The 22,888-nt window shown below is 41.5% G+C and overlaps 1 protein-coding gene across 1 annotated transcript in view; it reads left to right on the top strand.

Annotated features, from left to right (window-relative positions):
* Nucleotides 1-9,676, top strand: part of slc17a9b (solute carrier family 17 member 9b) — a 46,249-nt gene extending 36,573 nt beyond the window's left edge. The window contains exons 11-13 of the mRNA XM_034172636.1: nt 7,223-7,278; nt 7,578-7,607; nt 7,970-9,676. Of these exons, the coding sequence (XP_034028527.1) occupies nt 7,223-7,278; nt 7,578-7,607; nt 7,970-8,148 (265 nt within the window). The 3' untranslated portion in view covers nt 8,149-9,676. The remainder of the gene's footprint in view (nt 1-7,222; nt 7,279-7,577; nt 7,608-7,969) is intronic.
* The last annotated feature ends 13,212 nt before the right edge of the window (nt 9,677-22,888 follow it).

The raw sequence follows: 22,888 nt of genomic DNA, 5'->3' as shown, positions 1-22,888 counted from the left end.
TGCTGCCTTAACTCAGATTGGCAGTTGCCATGTCACATCGCTCATTATTGATATGAAATAGACATTATCTGTTTTGGCCCCGTCTGACCACTCTTCTCATTGTAGTAAAACGCCCACTCTGATTGAAAAAGAATGGCAGCTGGTCGCTTAGTCTCTGTCTCTTGTAGCTAATGTTACAAAAGGTAAATTGCACTCTGCCATCTCCTACAGAATGTGTTCTGCTATCAGACAATTATTGACTGTGATATGAACTGTAAATGAGTATGTTATTGTCTTGCTTTATGTAAAACTGCCAAAAATAGGTCTTTAATATGATTTACACATTTGCTTTATATCATCACATCTGGACTACAGCTGTTCTCCACGTTCCTCTCCACTGAATAACATTTTTCTCTTAAATAATAAAGACGTCACTGTGGATCAGGTTTGTTAACATGGGATTTGGCCCCCAGCAGTTGTTTAACTCCTTGTGAGCCAGGTCATTGACTTTGACAGCAGAAATGCATAGTGTATCATGGGCGTGTTGTTGTCACTTTAGAGAGTATGAAATTCATTGCAGGTTAGTTGCAATTGTGATTTGAAGTACATCCCATGTTAATGAGTACGTGAGCTTCACTTCATGCCAAAACAAGTGCTGGATCACATGCGAAGACAGGTTGAGTGAAAAATGTTGAAAGAGACTGATGCACAGTCAAGACCAGACAATGAGAAAACATTCCTGAAATTATGATGAGGCAATGTGTGACATGTAGTGTGAGAGGTACTTGAACCACCTCATGTTGTGGCCTTTTAACTTTTTAATTATATCTAGCACATAACATTTTCAGCTTTGCCTATTGCTTGGTTTGTTTGTCATCAGGATTACATATGTGTGTGTTGTGAAAGTGTCGTGACACGGACCCACAACAGGGGGCGGTAATGAACGGACAATGGATAAGCCAAAAAGTAACAATTTAATGTTGTGAATCGCACAACGAAGTACAGACAATACCAATATGGCGGAATGTCAATTATACACAAGGTGACGTGTGGGCAGGCTCGAAGATAGAAGACGTCTGGCGAGAGAAGAGCCGGATCCCACACAGCTTCCACCACCAACGGATCTGAAGAACACCGGAGCTGCCAAGCCCTGCGCCCCAGGTGGCCACTGTCTTCAGCAGTCAGACCCGGTACTGCTGGCAGAGAACAGAAACAGTATTGATGAGTGCGAGTTCGCACACTCAGTAATCCCACAGTCAGTGTTTAGTTAGGAGGGAGCACCTCCACCTCCAATCACACACTCGTGCAGCTCCTGTTTAACCACTTATCTGGTTTGGGGTGTGAGGCGAAGCCGTCGCTGATCACACCAAACGCCAATCCCACAGATAAGGACACACCACAGGAAAACGGCTGCAAAGAAGTTCAGATTATTACTTTGTAAGTCAGCAGAGAAGTTACCTGAATGGTAGCTGATTTCTCAGCGGGGAGGTGGAGTTGCAGGCCGGCCTTTATGGTGGTGGTGATGTGAATGAGTGACAGCTGGTGCTGATAACGAGTGACAGCTGTCACTCCCGGTTGCTATGACGCCCTCTCATGCTTGAAGCCCGCACTTCAAGCAGGGCGCCATCTGGTGGTGGTGGGCCAGCAGTACCTCCTCTTCAGTGGCCCACACAACAGGACCCCCCCCCCCCAACAGGCGCCTCCTGGCGCCCGACCAGGCTTGTCCGGGTGCCGGGCGTAGAAATCGGCCAGGAGGGCCGGGTCCAGGATGAAGCTCCTCTTCACCCAGGAGCGTTCTTCGGGTCCATATCCTTCCCAGTCCACCAAATACTGGAATCCCCGGCCCTTTCGACGAACGTCCAGTAGTCGGCGTACAGTCCAAGCCGGCTCCTCGTCGATGATCCGGGCAGGCGGCGGCGCCGGTCCAGGGGCACAGAGGGGAGAGTTGTGGCAGGGTTTGAGTCTGGAGACGTGGAATACTGGATGTATCCGCAGTGAAGCTGGCAGCATAAAACACAATCTCCTCCCTGTGATTCCCAGACACAACCAATGTCACTGGCTGTGTCTGGTGTGTGATTAGTGGAAGAAGGGTGCCATCTAGTGCCCGCACCGACAATGGTGACGGTAAGGCCACTAGAGGGAGCCCAACCTCCTTTGCCCATCTGCTATCCAGCAGATTCCCCTCTGACCCCATGTCCACCAGTGCTGGGGCGTGAAGGGTTAGATCCCCACTCAGGATCATGACTGGGATATGTGCAGATTGTCGGGGTCTCCCCGCATGGGTGTTGTGACCCACCCTTAGCTCAGTCTCTAAGGACGAGTGCTGCTGTTTTGACCGTTTGGGGCATTCTCTCTGTGTGCTCGGTTGAGCTGCAGAGAAAACACTCTCCACGGATCAGCCTCCTTTGTCTCTGATCTGATCGCTCTTTGGCCCTGCTCGTCTCCATAGCAACGTCAGCAGGGGGAGCTGTCGTCACGTGGAGAGCCCTGGCTGTGGAGCGTGGGGAAAAGGCTCCCTTTCGGACCCGGGAGGAAGAGGGAAGGCTTGTGCCTGACCACGCCCTTCGTCTCGCTCCCGTCGGTGTTCTGTTAATCGGTTGTCTAACCGTATAACCAGGTCGATAAGCCCATCTAAATCCCGCGGCTCGTCCTTCGTCACCAGGTGCTCCTTAAGGACCAGAGACAGTCCGTTTACAAACGCGGCGTGGAGCGCAACAGCATTCCAGCCGGCTCGTGCTGCCGCGATGCGGACGTCGGCTACATACTTCGCTGCGCTCCGACACCCCTGTCGTATCGACAGCAGCACGCTTGAAGCGGTCTCGCCTCTATGATGGTTGTCGAACACCTGACGGAACTCCCTCACAAACTCAGTGTAAATTGTTAGGAGCCGTGAATTCTGCTCCCAGAGCACCATAGCCCATGCGCGCTCCTCTCCTCGAAGCAAATTTATAACGTAAGCCACCCGGCTAGCGTCTGACGCGTACATGACGGGACGCTGTGAAAAGACGAGCGAGCACTGCATCAAGAAGTCCGCGCACGTCTCCACACAGCCTCCGTATGGCTCCGGAGGGCTTATGTATGCTTCAGGGGAAGGTGGGGGGGTTCGTTGAACGACCAGTGCAATGTCTGTCTCTGGCATTCGGTCAGCAGGAGGAGGTGCTGCAGCCGCACCCTGAGCATGCGCTTCCACCTGGGCGGTGAGAGCCTCCATCCTACGATTGAGAACAATGCTCTGCTCGGTGACTAAGTCCAACCGAGCAGTAAAAGCGGTTAAGATGTGCTGCAGCTCACCTAACACGCCTCCTGCTGCCGCCTGTGCACCTCGCTCTTCCATTGGCTGTTCAAGCGATGGTTGACACCCCTCGGGATCCATGACGCTGGCCGAGAAATCCTGTTATGAAAGTGTCGTGACACGGACCCACAACAGGGGGCGGTAATGAACGGACAATGGATAAGCCAAAAAGTAACAATTTAATGTTGTGAATCGCACAACGAAGTACAGACAATACCAATATGGTGGAATGTCAATTATACACAAGGTGATGCACAGTATTGATGAGTGCGAGTTCGCACACTCAGTAATCCCACAGTCAGTGTTTAGTTAGGAGGGAGCACCTCCACCTCCAATCACACACTCGTGCAGCTCCTGTTTAACCACTTATCTGGTTTGGGGTGTGAGGCGAAGCCGTCGCTGATCACACCAAACGCCAATCCCACAGATAAGGACACACCACAGGAAAACGGCTGCAAAGAAGTTCAGATTATTACTTTGTAAGTCAGCAGAGAAGTTACCTGAATGGTAGCTGATTTCTCGGCGGGGAGGTAGAGTTGCAGGCCGGCCTTTATGGTGGTGGTGATGTGAATGAGTGACAGCTGGTGCTGATAACGAGTGACAGCTGTCACTCCCGGTTGCTATGACGCCCTCTCATGCTTGAAGCCCGCACTTCAAGCAGGGTGCCATCTGGTGGTGGTGGGCCAGCAGTACCTCCTCTTCAGCGGCCCACACAACATGTGTGTGTTTGTGTGTGTAATAAAAACGTATGGGCAGAGCCAGTAACTGATTGATTGCCACCAACATCACTGAAAAATACATACACCAATTTTGATGGGAATTATTGGTTTGATGGAGTATAAGCCACAAAAGAACATATTAAATTGTGGTGCAGATTGGATTCCAGAAAAGTTCCCTTTTTCTTTCTTTCTTTTTTTTTTTTGCACTTTCATTAGCTTTTCCAGAATTTTTTTTTTTCAGTTTCTTGGTGAAACCTCAGGAGCAAAAAACAAAACAAAAACGACACACACACACACACACACAAAAAAAAACACCACACAGCTGTCACTGTGGGACCTTATATATAGATAGGTGCTTGACTTTCCAAATCACGTCCAGTCAACTGAATTTACTCCAGGTGGACTGCAATTAAGCTGTAGAAACGTCTCAAGGATGATCAGTGGAAACAGGATGCACCTGAGCTCAATTTTGAGCTTCATGGGGAAGGCTGTGAATACTTATGTACATGTGATTTCTTAGTTTTTTATTTTTAATAAATTTGCAAAAATCAAAAACAACCGTTGTCACATTTTCTTTATGGGGTATTGTGTGTAGAATTGTAAGGGAAAAAATTAATTTAATCCATTTTGGAATAAGGCTGTAACATAAAACGTGGAAAAAGTGAAGCACTGTGAATACTTTCTGGATGCACTGTATCGGTAACATTTTATTGTTCAATATGGATGTTTTCTATGGACACTGACATGCAAGCTGCAGTGGTCATAGTGGCCACTGCATCAAAGCTTTGGAAGTGAAGGAAACTGACAAAGAACTGCATTTCTAGATGCATGCAACTTTAATCACACCTCCTCCTAAATTATGCATGTGATAATAATTCCCTGCACAAGGTCTGTGGTTTATTACCGAAGAAAACCAAAGCTCATTTTTGGCTTGGCAGGGTGCATCAAAGATAACCATCTCATCAGTTTAGCCTCACTATATGCCCTTTTAGTCTAGAGATGTACAAGATGACATGCCTATCACATGAACAAACTGGATGGGATTGACTCAACATTGAATATATATCTATCTATATCTACCCATATGTAATCTATCTATTGTCAAGTACAACCCCTATTCCAGTGAAGTTGGGACATTGTGTGAAATGTAAATAAAAACATAATACAATGATTTCAAAATCCTCTTCAACCTATATTCAATTGAATACACCACAAAAACAAGATATTTAATGTTCAAACTGATAAACTTTATTGTTTTTGTGCAAATATTTGCTCATTTTGAAATGGATGGATGCAACACATTTCAAAAAAGCTGGATCAGTGGTATGTTTACCACTGTGTTACATCACCTTTCCTTCTAACAACACTCAATAAGCTTTTAGGAACTGAGGACACTAATTGTTGAAGCTTTGTAGGTGGATTTCTTGCCCATTCTTGCTTAATGTACGACTTCAGTTGTTCAACAGTCCGGGGTCTCTGTTGTCGTATTTTGTACTTCATAATGCGCCACACATTTTTAATGGGCGACAGGTCTGGACTGCAGACAGGTCAGTCTAGTACCCGCACTCTTACTACAAAGCCACGCTGTTGTAACACGTGCAGAATGTAGCTTGGCATTGTCTTGCTGAAATAAGCAGGGACGTCCCTGAAAAAGACGTTGCTTGGATGGCAGCATGTATTGCTCCAAAACCTGAATGTACCTTTCGGCATTAATGGTGCCATCACAGATGTGTAAGTTGCCAATGCCATGGTCACTAACACACCCCCATCATCACAGATGCTGGCTTTTGAACTTTGCGCTGATAACAATCTGGATGGCCTTTTTCCTCTTTTGTCCGGAGGACACGACGTCCATGATTTCCAAAAACAATTTGAAAAGTGGACTCATCAGACCACAGCACACTTTTCCACTTTGCGTCTGTCCATTTCAAATGAGCTCAGGCTCAGAGAAGGTGGCGGCGTTTCTGGATGTTGTTGATGTATGGCTTTCACTTTGCATGGTAGAGTTTTAACTTGCACTTGTAGATGTAACGACGAACTGTGTTAACTGACAGTGGTTTTCTGAAGTGTTCCTGAGCCCACGCGGTAAGATCCTTTACACAATGATGGTTTTTAATGCAGTGCCGCCCGAGGGATCGAAGGTCACGGGCATTCAGTGTTGATTTTCAGTCTTGCCGCTTACATGTAGAAAGTTCTCCAGATTCTCTGAATTTTCTGATTATATTATGGACTGTAGATGATGGAATCCCTAAATTCCTTGCAATTGAATGTTGAGAAAGATTGTTCTTAAATTGTTGGACTATTTTTTCACGCAATTGTTCACAAAGTGGTGATCCTTGCCCCATCTTTGCTTGTGAATGGCTGAGACTTTTGGGGATGCTCCTTTTTACCCAATCATGAGTGTCCTCAGTTTCCAAACACTTATTGAGTGTTGTTAGAAGGAAAGCTGATATAACAGTGGTAAACATACCACTGTCCCAGCTTTTTTGAAATGTATTGCAGGCATCAATTTCAAAATGAGCAAATATTTGCACAAAAACAATAAAGTTTATCAGTTTGGACATTAAATATCTTGGCTTTGTGGCATATTCAATTGGATATAGGTTGAAAAGGATTTGCAAATCATTGTATTCTGTTTTTATTTACATTTTACATCTTCATTGGAACTGGGGTTGTAGTATGTCGTAATCTGTTTTCTATGTACTCTATTCAGTCATTGCATTTTATAGGGTTCACGTGTACACATCTAGGTTTTCTCAAATCTTAGGAATACCTTCATTAATTGTCTTAAGTTGTCCGTATTTAATTCAGGTTAACCTTTTTCTATTTACTGCTGTTGTACATGTTTTAATCATCTTAAACCAATTGAGTAGCAGTGGCCTGGGTGGTCCGTCCTGGAGGGGACACCTGAATATTGAAACAGAATTGTGATTTGCCAACATGCTTCTATTGTATTATCTCATTAAAAAATAGTACTAATAAAATTGTACATCTGATCCAGATTAAGATTTATTTTGGTTCAGAAAGGGAAATTTTGATATTGGGTGTCAAAGTTCATATTTAGGTTGAACTTACTAAATCTTAAATGTGAAATATCAGTTTAAACATTGGTTACAAAAAATGGACCTGGTCTCACCGCTGGGCTGTTAGTTTGAGACCTTGACAGTACATGGAAAGATATTTTAACACTTCATAAGATTAAATGACCAATGCCATTTCCATCTTTTTACAGTGGGGTATCTGTAAATGTTCAAGATCTGGCTCCATCATGTGCTGGAGCTTTATTTGGTAAGTGTTCAAAAGTGTAAAAAAAAAAAAAAAGGTAATATAAATATAAGTCTCCTCCATCCATTTACACACACACACACACACACACACACACACACACACACACACACACACACACACACACACACACACACACACACACACACACACACACACACACACACACACACACACACACACACACACACACACACAAAATGACAGATAATTTCCAAAGCACTTGTGGATTTTTTTAATCTTAAATGTAAATTTGATGCCTAGTTTTAGAAATTAATCGCACATCTGCGTTTGTTTTACAGGTGTTATGAATACATGTGGAGCCTTCTCAGGTGAGTTTCAGCAAAACACACTGAGATGAAATATCTGTGATGAATCTTTCACCAGCCGTTGCCAAAATATTGTGTCTGACTTTAACTACCTATTGAGTGAAATAATTAATCCGCTTGGTGGAATGAAACACTTAGCTGATGTGTGTCCTGTCAGTCAGATTGCCGCCACTGTGCCATACATATTTCATCAAACGGCCACAGCAGAGTTTGTGTCAGATGATTAATACCAATGAACATAAGACACTTCCTGTGCCCACCCTCCATCACGGCAGACAGACACTGAGCGCTCTGTCTGCTGTCGTGCTTGTACCCACTTTTATGAACGTGGAATTAATGTTGCGTGTGTTTCTTTTCTTCACCAGGGGTCCTAATGGTGTATTTCTCGGGGTATCTAATTGAGACAACAGGCTCGTGGGCATCTGTGTTTGCTCTCATCACCATAGTCAACCTGCTGGGCCTCTGCATATTCCTTGCCTTTGCGGAGGCACGCCGGGTCGACATTGACTCAAGCAAGGTCCGTCACCACAACACATACATCTAAACCGTTACTGTCGCCATCGGAGGAGCCAGAACCTTGTTCTCATGTGAAATGTGACTTAAAGTAACCAGCAGCTGGGACACGACTCGCGTCGGAGAACCTGCCATCGGACCCGCCGTCGGACCTCAAGTAGCACGTTCATGCAAATCTGTGCCTGTTGAAGGAAGTAGTGCAATAGTTCTGTCAAAGCACACAGGAAACCTGCACAATGTTCCTGGAGCTCGAGAAGAAAGGATGCAGTGGTAACACCAAACATTTACTTGGCTACTGATTGTTTTTTTTTTCTCTTTTGTGTTACTGAAAAATGCTTTGACGTGAGGATGATTGACACGCTCCTGTCTGTCAGTTGTGACAGACAAAGTCCTGTGGGACCGCCTAAGTGATACATGCGTTTAAACCTTCATTCTTTTATTACTACGTCTGAGTGACACCTCATTACCCAGCAACTAATTACTTGGCTGGCGCTTCCAATGTTCTGTACAATTTAGCATCTGTAGTCCTTTTCACCATGGTTACAACCTCATCTCAACGTTACAGTTTGGAGTGGGTAAAAGCAATCATGTTAAAGTGTGTACTGTATGTTGTCTGGGTGCATATGTTTCGAGTAAGAAGACCAAAGAGAAATTATTTTTGCATTTTAACTTTATGGCCCATGCGTACTGTAGAAATGCCTCACTCAAATGTTTTACACGTCTTATTTTTGACATTTTTTTGAGTATCTGTTCATTTATTTTTAGACCACCAAATCATAACAAAAGTTACCTCAAAGTACAATCCAAGAGAACGGTCTCGACCTTACTCACCCCACACTGTAACAAAGAAAAAAATATCTTCAGCTGTGGTTGCCAGAATAATTCTGTAAAAAGGAAAAGTATATAAATACATTTTCAGGAAATACTATAAGTTCTACGGTATAAAACTTGTAATTTGCAAAAAATAATAAAAGGCAAGTGGGGTACAGGCAGCCTTGTAGCGGGTCTGTTCTGTTTAAGAAGTAAGCACACTAACTGCTTGCACCACCATTCTATCACATGGTGCTGATTAGTCTGAAAATGAACAGAATTGCAGAATCCATTTCATCCTATTGATGTATAACCTACTCAATTCTAAACAGACATGCCATTTGTCCGAAGTCCTCATATTAACATACTTTGTACAAATACAGTAAAAATATGTTAATATGGCAACATGACAAACAATTTATTATATTTTCAGAGTATTTCCTACTGTGTGACAACACAATGGTACAAACGGTGAGCGTGCTTGTCTCCCAAATGAACTATCCCGGGTTCAAGGCTACTTGAGGCTCATTATCCTTATAGACTTAGAGCTGTGTTAGAAAAACCAGATCAACATGTACTTTATCTTCCATGCCAAATTTTGTGTGGTGGCCGTGAGCAAAATGGGAGCAGAACAACAATATCTCACTAACTCACTCACTCATCTTCAACCGCTTATTCCAATTAAGGGTCACGGGGAGCTGGAGCCTATCCCAGCTGTCATAGGGCGTGAGCCGGGGTACAACCTGGACAGGACAACAGTCTGTCACAGGGCCATATACATAGACAAACGAACACATTCACATCCGCACACACACCTACAGACAATTTAAAGTTTCCAGTCCACCTAACATGCATGTTTTTGAATGTGGGAGGAAGCCGGAGCACCCGGAGGGAACCCACGCAAACAAGATATCATTGAATTGGAAAATAATCTGTTTAAAAACAGTGTGATTATGTTAATTTTGGAGGGAAGCTGTTGGATTTACTGATCTAAAACTTTATTATTATTATTATTTATTTATTTATTTATTTTTTTTGTAATTTGTAACAACTGTGAAGGGAGGGATTATATTTCCCAGCTGACTTGGGAACACCTTGGGATCCCCCAGGAACAGTTAGAGGACTTGGCGGAGGATAGGAAAGTGTGGACTGAGCAGCTTGGTGTACTCCCACTGTGACCTTGACCCAGATAAGTGGCAGAATATGAAAAATGAATGAATGTAACAACATGTTGTAAAATTTTTCTTTTACTTTAACAGATTTGTTCTGGCAACCACAGCGGCCTTTTTAAAATGTATTTATTTATTATTATTATTACAGTAAAAGCAATGTTTGTAAAACTCCAGTAGGATTTTTTTTATTACAGTGAGAAGCCTCAAGCAGACTGGTCTTGGTGGGGCGACAATCTGATATGGTCATGGTAACAATACCAAACAAAACAGGAGGCTCAACACATTTGATGGAACAGGCAAAAAAATTTTTTTTTAATTTTTAATTTTTGTCACTGACAGTGGCTGAAGAACAGAATATATGAGGATATGCAGATCAGAAGCCCAGACAAAACAGGCTGTATTACTAAACAGTCGGTTCACCACATGATAATGTGGTGCGAATACACATTTTGCCACAGTCGTACAGAAACGCAGCTCCTATTGCCAGGTATGTGGTCCAGCTGTATTACAAGTGTAGATCTTCATGAGATGAGACTGCAACACAGCAGTTCGAGCACGTTCAAAATTTCCGCAGTGCAGCTCGTGCTGTGTATCCTGTATTACAGGATCTCAACATGCATTTCCTAATGTTACGTAGATGTTATTATTAGCAGAGCAACACATCCAGGAGTGCTCAGGCACGCTCGAGCACACTCTCACACCTGAGAAAAACAGGAGACGGCACAAAGAAACAGAATGATGCACTTAAATTCATTGGGCTTACGTAAAAAGACTGTGTGAGGTGGAGATGCAAGCTTCTGGTTTTTTGTTGTTCCCCCCCCCCCCCCTCCTTTTTCCCCCCCTTTTGCTCCCTAGTGGATCTCACAAATGTTGCTTGGTTATGTAATGACAATCATTTCATATTTGCATATGGTGGGAAGATGAATGGCATCCTCTTCTCTTGAACAGGGTTATTTTGTTTGCTGGTTGGTTTTTGTTTGAGTGGTGGTGTGGAAGAAGGGTGGGAACCATATAGCTTTTTTCCTTCTGTTTTTGCAACCTTATTATATTCAAGTATTTCCAAACCAACCCATTTGTGTGAAATAAGTCACTAGATTTGTCGATAGATAGGATTTCTGATGTTCTACGGAAGTTCAAAATGCCAGTAAATCAACAGACAAATTCACTAAATTGGCAACACTGCCTGTGGGAGCAAGATTGAATTATACCCCCTCACTGAAGATAGAGGATTGTGTGGCAATCAGCATCTGTTTTCCTTGGTTTTAATCTTTGATTTTTTAATATGCCTGGTGATCTATAATAGTTCACTGACAAAAATCTATGATATGACCTCGTAAGGCTGTTTCTGGCTCAGCCTTACCACGATTATGTCTAATATTACAGTGTAAAGTCTCTTTGCTCAGTGCCATTGAAGCCATTTTCCTTTAGCACACTTTGCACACTGACATGATGAATATTGCGTCATAGGTCTGATGTGGCATTCAGGCTCAACTGGAAGATTTAATATTCATGATTGTGCAGCTAAAGTTAGATGCATAATTCTGGATGAATTGCAAACTAATAATAACATTTAGCTCTGTCCGCTTTACAATTTTCAGTCAGAAAAGTTATGTTTTTTTTTTTGGTTTTTTGTTTTTTTTTACTAAAATTTCTGTTTTGCACTTAGAAGATCTAATCTCTAGTCTCGACACAAATAAATCTGTAAAGTTGCTGTTTGTTTGCAACTGACTTAAGCAATCAGAATAATTACAAATGAATTTCACCACAATCGCACAGTATGACACTGTTGTTACAGGTTAAAGCGACAGTGTGTCAGATTTAGGGGCGTTTATGAGCATAAATAGAATAACCATTTGTACAATGTATAAATTACCTGCAACAATGAACTGATGTGTTTTCCTGAGCTTAGAATGAGCCCTCCAATTTCAATTCAGTTTATTATATTTATATAGCACCAAATCACAGCAAATCTGCCTCAAGGTGCTTCACACAAGTAAGGTCTAAACTTATCAACCCCTAGAGCAAGCACACAGGCGACAGTGGTAAGGAAAAACTCTGTCTGATAATTTTGAGGAAGAAACCTCAAGCAGTCCAGACAAAAATGGGTGACCGACTGCTTAGGTCACATGAATAAAAAAACATTAACAATACAGAGCAACGTCAAATTTTTGAGAATTATTAAGTCTACGCAGACCACGCAGAATTATTAAGTCCCTTCATATATGGGGATGGGCCCCCTTATGGAGACCTCCATGTTGATACAGTATCCCAAATGTGTCTCTTTTGGGATACTTCTTACTCTGAGATCTTACTCTGCTGTTTGTATTTTGCAGTAAGAAACTGAATCAAATCAAATCAATTTTATTTATATAGCGCCAAATCACAACAAACAGTTGCCCCAAGGCGCTTTATATTGCAAGGCAAAGCCATACAATAATTACGGAAAAACCCCAACAGTCAAAACGACCCCCTGTGAGCAAGCACTTGGCGACAGTGGGAAGGAAAAACTCCCTTTTAACAGGAAGAAACCTCCAGCAGAACCAGGCTCAGGGAGGTGCAGTCTTCTGCTGGGACTTCTTGGGGCTGAGGGAGAGACTCAGGAAAAAGACATACTGTGGAGGGGAGCAGAGATCGATCACTAATGATTAAATGCAGAGTGGTGCATACAGAGCAAAAAGAGAAAGAAACACACAGTGCATCATGGGAACCCCCAGCAGTCTAAGTCTATAGCAGCATAACTAAGGGATGGTTCAGGGTCACCTGATCCAGCCCTAACTATAAGCTTTAGCAAAAAGGAAAGTTTTAAGCCTAATCTTAAAAGTAGAGAGGGTGTCTGTCTCCCTGATCCGAATTGGGAGCTGGTTCCACAGGAGAGGAGCCTGAAAGCTGAAGGCTCTGCCTCCCATTCTACTCTTAAAAACCCTAGGAACTACAAGTAAGCCTGCAGTCTGAGAGCGAAGCGCTCTATTGGGGTGATATGGTACTATGAGGTCCCTAAGATAAGATGGGACCTGATTATTCAAAACCTTATAAGCAAGAAGAAGAATTTTAAATTCTATTCTAGAATTAACAGGAAGCCAATAAAGAGAGGCCAATATGTGTGAAATATGCTCTCTCCTTCTAGTCCCTGTCAGTACTCTAGCTGCAGCATTTTGAATTAACTGAAAGCTTTTCAGGGAACTTTTAGGACAACCTGATAATAATGAATTACAATAGTCCAGCCTAGAGGAAATAAATGCATTAATTAGTTTTTCAGCATCACTCTGAGACAAGACCTTTCTAATTTTAGAGATATTGCGCAAATACAAAAAAGCAGTCCTACATATTTGTTTAATATGCGCATTGAATGACATATCCTGATCAAAAATGACTCCAAGATTTCTCACAGTATTACTAGAGGTCAGGGTAATGCCATTCAGAGTAGGGATCTGGTTAGACACCATGTTTCTAAGATTTGTGGGGCCAAGTACAATAACTTCAGTTTTATCTGAGTTTAAAAGCAGGAAATTAGAGGTCATCCATGTCTTTATGTCTGTAAGACAATCCTGCAGTTTAGCTAATTGGTGTGTGTCCTCTGGCTTCATGGATAGATAAAGCTGGGTATCATCTGCATAACAGTGAAAATTTAAGCAATGCTGTCTAATAATACTGCCTAAGGGAAGCATGTATAAAGTGAATAAAATTGGTCCTAGCACAGAACCTTGTGGAACTCCATAATTAACCTTAGTCTGTGAAGAAGATTCCCCATTTACATGAACAAATTGTAATCTATTAGATAAATATGATTCAAACCACTGCAGCGCAGTGCCTTTAATACCTATAGCATGCTCTAATCTCTAATAAAATTTTATGGTCAACAGTATCAAAAGCAGCACTAAGGTCTAACAGTGATTGAATCAGTGATTGCTCCTGTATGCACTGTTTGTAGTGTAGACTAACATATTTGAGAACTCTCATTTTTGTCAAAAATGAACTCTACACCAACAAGAAGCGAAAATCTGAAAGGAAACAAAATTACGATCGCCAATGGCATAATGCAATCTGTAACCTCACCAGTCCTACACACTGTAGCCTGTAATTATTTAGTCTTCTGTACAAACGTATTCTTATGTTCTTTCTGACTGTCTTACACTTTGATTTTTGAAATAACGGGTAAAGTAGTTACAGAAACATCAGCATAGTTCCGACTGGGTTGGTGCTGTGTTAATTTTCTTAAGGCTTTATTTGTTTTTATTATTTCAGCTTACGCATGCTGTGTTCACACTCCCACAGTTTCATATTCACATCTGGATGGTGTCCTTTCCAACCACAGTCTGTGTTGGCCACAGAGCAGCTCCGCTTAGGCCATTGGGTATTAAGGGTCTTGCTCAAGGGTATCTCAGTGTTGGTAATGAAGGTGGAGTACACACTGCTCTTTCACCTTCCACAACTGAATTTATGTGCAACAAACAATTGTGTTTGCATGTTGCTAAGACACATGAACTAGTGGTCTGAGCAAAGACACGACTTCACATCTGGTATTTATTTGAGATGTCATTTTACATTTTGTGCAGAAAGTTTTTTTTTTTTTTTTTTAATATATAGACAATGCATGAATATACAGGGTTACATTTCTTTTTAAGTGTCACATTGGGCCATTGTTGGAAGTACTGTACTACATTCTTTAAATGGGTCTCCTTTGTATGTATGCATTATTTTCAACTTTTTTTGTTGTTAAATACCGAGTTGACATTCTGTATAATTTACACCTTTATGCATTATGTGGCTACTCTTCTGTTCTTTGACATATGTGGTACTTGGGACCCCATTTTGACTGCCTATGGTGCACAGTATCAAGAGCAAGTCTATTTGGGGGGCGTGTCCAACTCCACTTTACTATTTCCGGGGAGTGTTATCTGAGTGCAAAGTAAGGCTCAGGGTACAAAGGGTTTTGTATTTAGTCATTGAATTAGTCATGGGTGTGTTTTCCATGTAACATGAAATAAATCAATCACACCATCGTCTGTCATCCCTTTTAAAGGGGAGGTTTGACATTTTTTGACCTGGGCTCTGTTTTTTTCGTTTTTTATGTTTTGGTGTTAATTTTTTTCAGTCTGGACAAAAATGAATACAATCCATGCATTATTGATTTAGAATGCAAACCTAATCACAGGATACCTGGCTACATAATGTAATGGTGGGGTGGGGGCAAGCTAAAAACACTCAGTTAAACGCTTCTTGTCACCACTGAACAGGTGAAAATTACATTAGACATGTCTGGTACCATGGAGAGGGTAGCTACCGAGGTACACATGCATGTGTTTACCTCATTAAATGTAAATACGCTTTTTAAGATGACCGATTGTGCAGTAAGCCTCCGGTCCATTTGGTGGTGCTATGCTCTTGTGAGGCATTGCAAATTTATTACGGATGATAGATTAATTTTGTCCAAATGCTTAGTCTGTAGTTGATGTCTGTTAGTACATACTACAACAGTTACTGATACTTAATAAATGTATATTTGTACAGTGCTACAGCGTCTCAGACACTGTTACCATTTATATACATGTCTGCCATATGCTTTGAATTTTCCAGAGAAGTTTTTCTTTGGTTATTGCGCATCATGGGATAGCATAGTGTAGTCTATTTGGAAACTATGGAGGTAGCAGATCTTCTGGGTACTGTTCACCTACTACCAAACACCTATTGTGTATTTGGACGCCCTACGGAATGTCTGTACTGCTTTTTTTTTACTCCTATGTAGAACTCTCATAGGTGTATTCAGATGTAGCCAGTTTTTTAGTGACAGGTTCGTTCTATGAGAGAGCTCTTCATTGGCATTTGGCTTGTAATGCCTCACGGTTACAAGCTACATTCCTGGAGGATAATGTAACTGTTTAACCACATAATTAGTCATTTTAAAGTTTGCTTCCTTCCTTCCTAAGGTAAATATGCACACTTTTAACCCTTTTCATACTACTAGATACTTCTAATACTAGATACTTCTTCTTCAGTGACATCAAGAAGCCATTTAACCTGAATGTTTTTCAGTTTCCACAATGCCATTACATTTACATAGCCTCTTATCCCATGACAGTGTTTGCACATTGCACCAGTTAACTTTGTTTTTGTCCTGAGTGAAAAAGGTTAACCCCAAAACATGTAAAATAATAAAGGCCAGGTTGAAAAATGTCAACCTTCACCTTTAGCACCAATATATCCATGACTACACAAATGAGTGCAAGTGCACTTGCTATTTAAATAACATGGGCGCTGGGTGTGACAATGATTATTGTGTCAAAAATTATTGCAAGCAAATGCAGTATTATAATGCTTTTAAAAGATGTTGTATTTAAAAATATGAATTTTGAATAAAATATATTTTATCAGCAGTGGTGAGGTGTTTTTTTTTTTTTTTGTATTATGTGTAATTTGTGTGTAGTGCCACAGAGTGGCAGCAAAATATAAATTGTGAGGGGATCATGGGCCTTCCAGGATAAAATATCTGTGATGTGGATCAGAGCGGCCTTTTCTCTACATAGTATATAGATAAAAATATTTAAAATGATCACTAACTCATAACTCACTTACCTGTAGGTAATAATAATGGTAAATGGACTGCATTTATATAGCACTTTTCCATCTGTATCAGATACTCAAAGCGCTTCCTCACATTCACCCTGATGTCAGGGTGCTGCCATACAAGGCGCTTACTACACACCGGGAGCAATAAGGGGTTAAAGACCTTGCCCAAGGGCCCTTAGTGATTTTCCAGTCAGGCGGGGATTTGAAATCATGATCTTCTGGACTCAAGCCCAACACCTAAACCACTAGACCATCACCTCCCCTTTCACCATCACCTTTATAGAACAGTTTTCTATAAAGAGCATGACTTCTATACAATGGAACTTCCTGGCACACGTCAAAGGTCAAATCTGAATTGGGATCAGATGTTGAGCCGGTTCTGTTGAGTAGGTCTGTCCCATTCACACTCGAGGCTCACAACAGGCCCTTAAAACCAGAGTCTGGGCCAGCGGGATGTATGTGGTGGCACCATATGGCAGGATGCTGTGTGCCATGTTGGCTAGCTGGCACTGCCCACGTGCGAATGGCCAGACGCTAGTCAGCCCAACCCACCCTTTCTCATGGGACCGAATGGCTTTGGTTGCCATGGAGATGGGTGGCTTGTTATGATGAAAACGAAGGGAGGGGTCATAAATGACTGAGACTCAGATAGAAGTCAGTGCTGGAGTTTGTTAGCAGTAAATCTAGCTGGTGAGCTACAACATACAAAACAGCGGCTAAAGACCAAGACGTGTTCCGAAACTTATTGGAGTGCTCTCACTGGCAGAAAATTATGCTGTAAAAGCGAACATAATCATGATGAGTGGCCCACTATTTAATTAGCACAGATGAAACACTTTTAAGGGGCGCGTAGAGGAGAGGGCAGATAAACCAGACACCGACTTGACAGAGTAAAGGCCCCGTCAGAGAGCCAGAGATACATGTAAATGAAATAGCCCCATTAATTAGTAATTAACATCAAGTTAATGACATTTCACTGTGTGTACATCCTTCCTCTGTGGCGGAGAGGCTGTCTCTTCTGTCCCTGATCTGAATGCTAATTAGCACAAAGCTAAACTGCCATATAGGACTAGCTAATAATATAGAGGCCCAGTTTAAGACTGGCCATTGTGTGGGAAGGATTAATCACTTTGCAGTAATAGATCAGGAGTCTTTATAAGTCGACTACTCCTTAGAGGTCTGTGATATTGAGGGCCATTGACAGGTTTTATGTGTTAATTGTGCTGTGCCTGTTAGCCTAAAGTGATGGTATCCCTCGTGACTTCCAACTAATTTTACCAGTTCTTCTAGTTACTATTTTTCAAATAGCAGTAGTGCACAAACATTAGACTGTAAAATTGTTTGGTTTATACTTCTTATTAGGTGGCTTGAGGGCCTGGGTTTGTACTTCAGGAATCCTTCCTGAGCTTACATCAGCTCTCTGACTATTATTTGAATGCACTCAAACACCAGATGAAACAGGTGACACAACAGCGTTCCTCAAGTGGACAACAATGCCAAATGTAAAATGAAGGAAATATAGTGCAGTTGATGCCCGGGTATATATGTGCAGCAGTGCCGTGATGATGTGTTCTGTCATATCCTAAATATCAACATCTTTATCTCTGTTGTAATTTTTTTTATTTCTTTACCAACTGTTTTCTGATATATAATTGACCCTTTAAGCAGATCCCCTGATACCCACATCCACAAATACCACACAGCCGTGTATTCTCACACGCAGCCAAATATGTTGATTTCTGTCAATTAAAGCCCGTCAGCTGTTTGCCTCCTGCTAGACATATGGCCTGTGTTAAATCTAAAGAGCAAATGGAGCTGCCATTGAGAGGGGCATCATTTTAATGGAACCCTGAGGGACAAGATCCACACCTGCGCAATAATAACATTAAACCATGATCAGCCCACCGGCCAGATGAGGACAGTGTTGCTTTGTGTCCGAGTGTGTGTCTGTGCACATGGCTTGTGTTCTGTCTGGAAAATTTACGATTGTGTATTATTGATTATTTGTTAAACTAATAATATCACAGTAATTACTGTTGCTTTAAGATCATTGTTGAAGAGGCCCAGAGAGTTCTGGTTTATGTTTTTGTTATTTTGCAATTTGTCCTTCAGAGTTGCATCATGAAAGCCAGTTTTTCAGTGTGATATTTGTGATTATGTAAGCTGGAAAAATGAAGACAAACAAATGCATTCGGAGCAGATGACCTCTCTCCCCTGCAGTCACAATGAAAGGAGCTGAGATTATAATTTTTTTTTTCTTGTTTTGCAAAATGAAGGGTTACAGAATTCACAGATCTGTAGTCTGAAACAGACAGAAATGACAACAAATGGTTTGGACTATAATTTCTCAAATTAATACATTGCTTTGCCAATAGCTGTAATGTTTTGCATGTACAGTTTTTAAGTGAGAATGTAAAATGTAGAAATCTATAGCTACAGTCCATCTATAACTTTCAAAACATTGTTTCAATGCATTATTCTGAAGTAATAGAACCACGATGACACACACAGCATTGCTGTAACTACATTCTGAATCCTTTATGACAGGCAAAGTTACGTCTGTAATCAATGGATAGGCAAAGGGAAGAAGGGGAAGGGGAGAGAGGGGTCTCAGCTTGCTCCATGCAAAAAAAACAAAACAAAAACACAGACCTTTAATTATTATGAATGTGTTACATAAAAGGGTTATTTCTTATTTACTTTTCATTTTTGATTTAAAAAAAATTAAAATGCAGTTATCAATAGTGGTCACAGGCTTAATACAACTACAAACTCACTGAGCCAAGTCTTTTGTTGGATTTCCGCTGATAAAATGCAGAGAATCTCAACAAAATTTGCAAAATCTCTACTTCTCTACAAAAATAATGCATTAACCATTTAGAAGATTGTCATTTATATATACACAGTACCTCCATTTCCATTTTTACAGATATAAGTGTGTAATGTGTCGTGAGCGCCTTGTATGGCAGCACACTGACATTGGGGTGAGTGTGAGGCATTATTGTAAAGCACTTTGAAGATCTGACACAGATGGAAAAGTGCTATATAAATGCAGTCCATTTACAGTCCATTTACCATAAGTAATAACCTAAATATAAGGACTATTTTTAATACATATAATTACTTTTATAGTAAATCCAAGGTATGGATACATGAACTTTATGAAGTCACTGAACATCTTGGACAAGAGAGAGACTTGCGAGGGAAACCACCAAGAAACCCGTGACAACTCCAAAGACGTTGTAGGCTTCTGTGAATATAATAAGACAAACTGAACATAGTGTAACTTTTGCAGGTTGCATCACCAGTCATGGCTTCATGGTGGAGCAGAAAAGAGGTGGCTTTTAATACAAGAAAACTTATCAAATCTAAGCTCAAGCCTCCCCTGAGTCTCACGCTTTTTTGTACTCTCATCAGGAAATGAGCCACGTTATCGTGACGCGGTTTTTATTTTACTATTGCTAATCCTACCCCTTCCCCTAACCCTAACCAGAATCACACAGCCCCCCCCCCCCCCCCCCCCCGTCACCTCACATTTTGTGATAGTGTTACGAAAATATGACACTCACAAACCAAAAGATGAATTTACTTTTCGCGATGCCATCACGAAATGGAGTGAGACTGGGTTGGGCAAAGTGTAGCTGGTATTTCACATTTTCTGTTAAAAAAAAATCCATCTGTTCCTCTCCACCATAAAGCTGTATAACTCGAGACTCAACAGAAAAAAGTTGCACTATGCACAGTTTCTCCAATCACAGCCACAGAAGCCTGAGTGTCTTGGTGGTTTCTCTCACTCATCTCCTTGGTGTACAGTCACTCCAGTCATTCCAAACAGAGTTTCCACACAGTACCACACTGTTTGCGGTTCTTAATAATTGATACAATTGAAGTCCAAGACATATTCAGTTACTTGAAAATGTTCACGTATTCATTTCTTGACATTACTGTAAAAGTGATGTTTGTATGGAAAAATAATCCTGATATTTATGGCTTCTGAAAATGGAGGGACTGTGTATTTGGCAGCCCAATCTCACCTTTTGTTTTGTTTTTTTTTTTGGTTTTTTGTGCTCCCGTCACGAAATGAGTCAAATTTTCACGATGGGCTTTTTTTTAACTCACTATTACTAACCCTACTCCTACCCCCAACCCTAACCTTAACCATAACCTAATCTTACTCCTTCCCCCCACCCTAACCATAACCACCCTGACCCCCCCGCTTCACTTTTAATTTCGCGCAGCCATCACAGAATAAATTAAAATGAATTTGTGCTGCCGTGACGAAAATGAGGCGCTTTTCATCACAATATCACAAACCAATAGATTAATGTATATTTCGTGCTGCTGAAACACGACTTGCCGTGAGACTGGGCTGTCTGGGTTTAAGTGCCTTGAGGCAACTCTGTTGTGATTTGGTTTTATATAAATGAAAATAAATTGAAATTGAAATTGTTGTATGTGATGCAAATGGTTGACATAATATGTTTGTTAAAGACAGATGTCTACACCACAAGTGGATCTTGATTTTTGTTTTCTTCAGTTAAATTGTGGTGGTGCACAGATGCAAAATTTGAAAGTTTTGTCACTATCCAAATGTTTTGGCTCTGACTCAGTGTAGCAAATGGAACATAACTGAAAGTGATGATTTATATCAATAATAATCCTCATAGTTAGGTTGTCCAAATGGTCTCAGAAAATGAACGGGCTATGTATAAAAAAAAATGGCTGTAATTCCTAAATGATGAATGGAATATTTTTGTTAAGCCCACACAACAAGTGGATCTTGAGTTTTCATTTCAGTTACCTTCATCGTAATGACAAAAATAGGCACTGTCCAATTACTTATGGACCTGACTGCCTGAATCAGTGTAATCAAAGTATTCACGACCACAGTAGTCTGAAATGGATTTTCTGTTATCGTAAATGTTTCTTCAGTACAGATCATTTTTCTTTCAACTACACCTACGATAATTTTCCTTTGTCCTAAAAGAGTAAATGTTCTGCTTTGCACATTAAAAAATAATTGTATACTCACAGTGAGGTGAGTAGAGATACATGGGTTTTACACAGAGGGAAAACCTGACATGATGAAAGGCTCAGAGTTTTGTTTTTGGGTATTCTGTCCTTTGTGGATAATAATCTACAGCATTTTGTTTGTGTGCGCGAGCACAAGGAAGTTAAATACCCCAACCCCACCTCAGTAGCCCTCCATTCATCTGTTCCAGCTCTCCCCAGCTTCACACCGGTCACATCTCCAACACCACCAGATCTCCCCTTTTCCCCCCTGCTTGCTCTTTACTAAAGTTTGGCTGTCAATCAGCAGTGGCCTCAGGCAACAGGCACTGATGAAAAGACCCCTGAGACAAGGAGACCCAAATTAGATTTCAATAAGGATGTTGAATATTCATATCTGGGAAACATCTAAAGGTAAATGCTTTTTGATCTCAGCGCACAAATATCACTTGTGTGCATTCCCAGGTCCTGGCGCTGTGGTTCTACAGCGTTTTCTCCCCCATCCTGGACCGGCCCGAGCCCCGGCCTCGGCTCTGTCTCACTCCTCGGGGGATGCGGCGGAATAATGATGATGGCGCTACAAAGGAGAAAACGAGCCACAGTGAATGTTTATACTAAAGGGACCCATAGAAAGGGCATCCGACTAAGTATTCAGTAATTAGTATTTAGCAGAAGTTGATCGCTGCGTGAACACACCCGCACATGCACAATCACTCGAGCAGAATCGTTTACTGTGTAAACTTTAGACAAGGGAATCTCCCACGACAGCAGCAGTCAAAACAGGCTCCTTTTTTTGTCTCGTGTCGTGGTATTTATTTTTATAATTGACTCCTCACTGGGTCTTCCGCCTGAAATGTCAACAGAATTTACAATGTCGTGTTCCCAATCGGATGTCCGCAGAATTCTAATTTATACCTCGTCGCACCTTGTTGAGAAATTTTTCACCTGTTTGTAGCTGTGTTGGTTCTTGTGATGTGTGTTTTGAGGTCTTAATCTTCAAGAAAATCGCTGTCACGACTGTGTTAGTGGAGATGGGAATGTGCAGGGATGTAGGAGAGGGGTTGGGATTCTGCCTGAGGCGTTCTCCCCCAAAGATCCCACTGTACACTCTGGAAAACACTGTGAAAGAAAATCCCGAGATGTGACCAAAGGACAGGGGCGTCATTTATTCTTGACCGCTCAGCTAATAATCAATGCCAACTTCTATCAAAGCGA

This window comes from Thalassophryne amazonica, chromosome 6 (assembly GCF_902500255.1).
Source record: "Thalassophryne amazonica chromosome 6, fThaAma1.1, whole genome shotgun sequence".
Taxonomy (NCBI): domain Eukaryota; kingdom Metazoa; phylum Chordata; class Actinopteri; order Batrachoidiformes; family Batrachoididae; genus Thalassophryne; species Thalassophryne amazonica.
The sequence above is the reverse complement of the archived record's forward strand: the minus strand, read 5'-3'. Positions and strand labels throughout refer to the sequence as shown.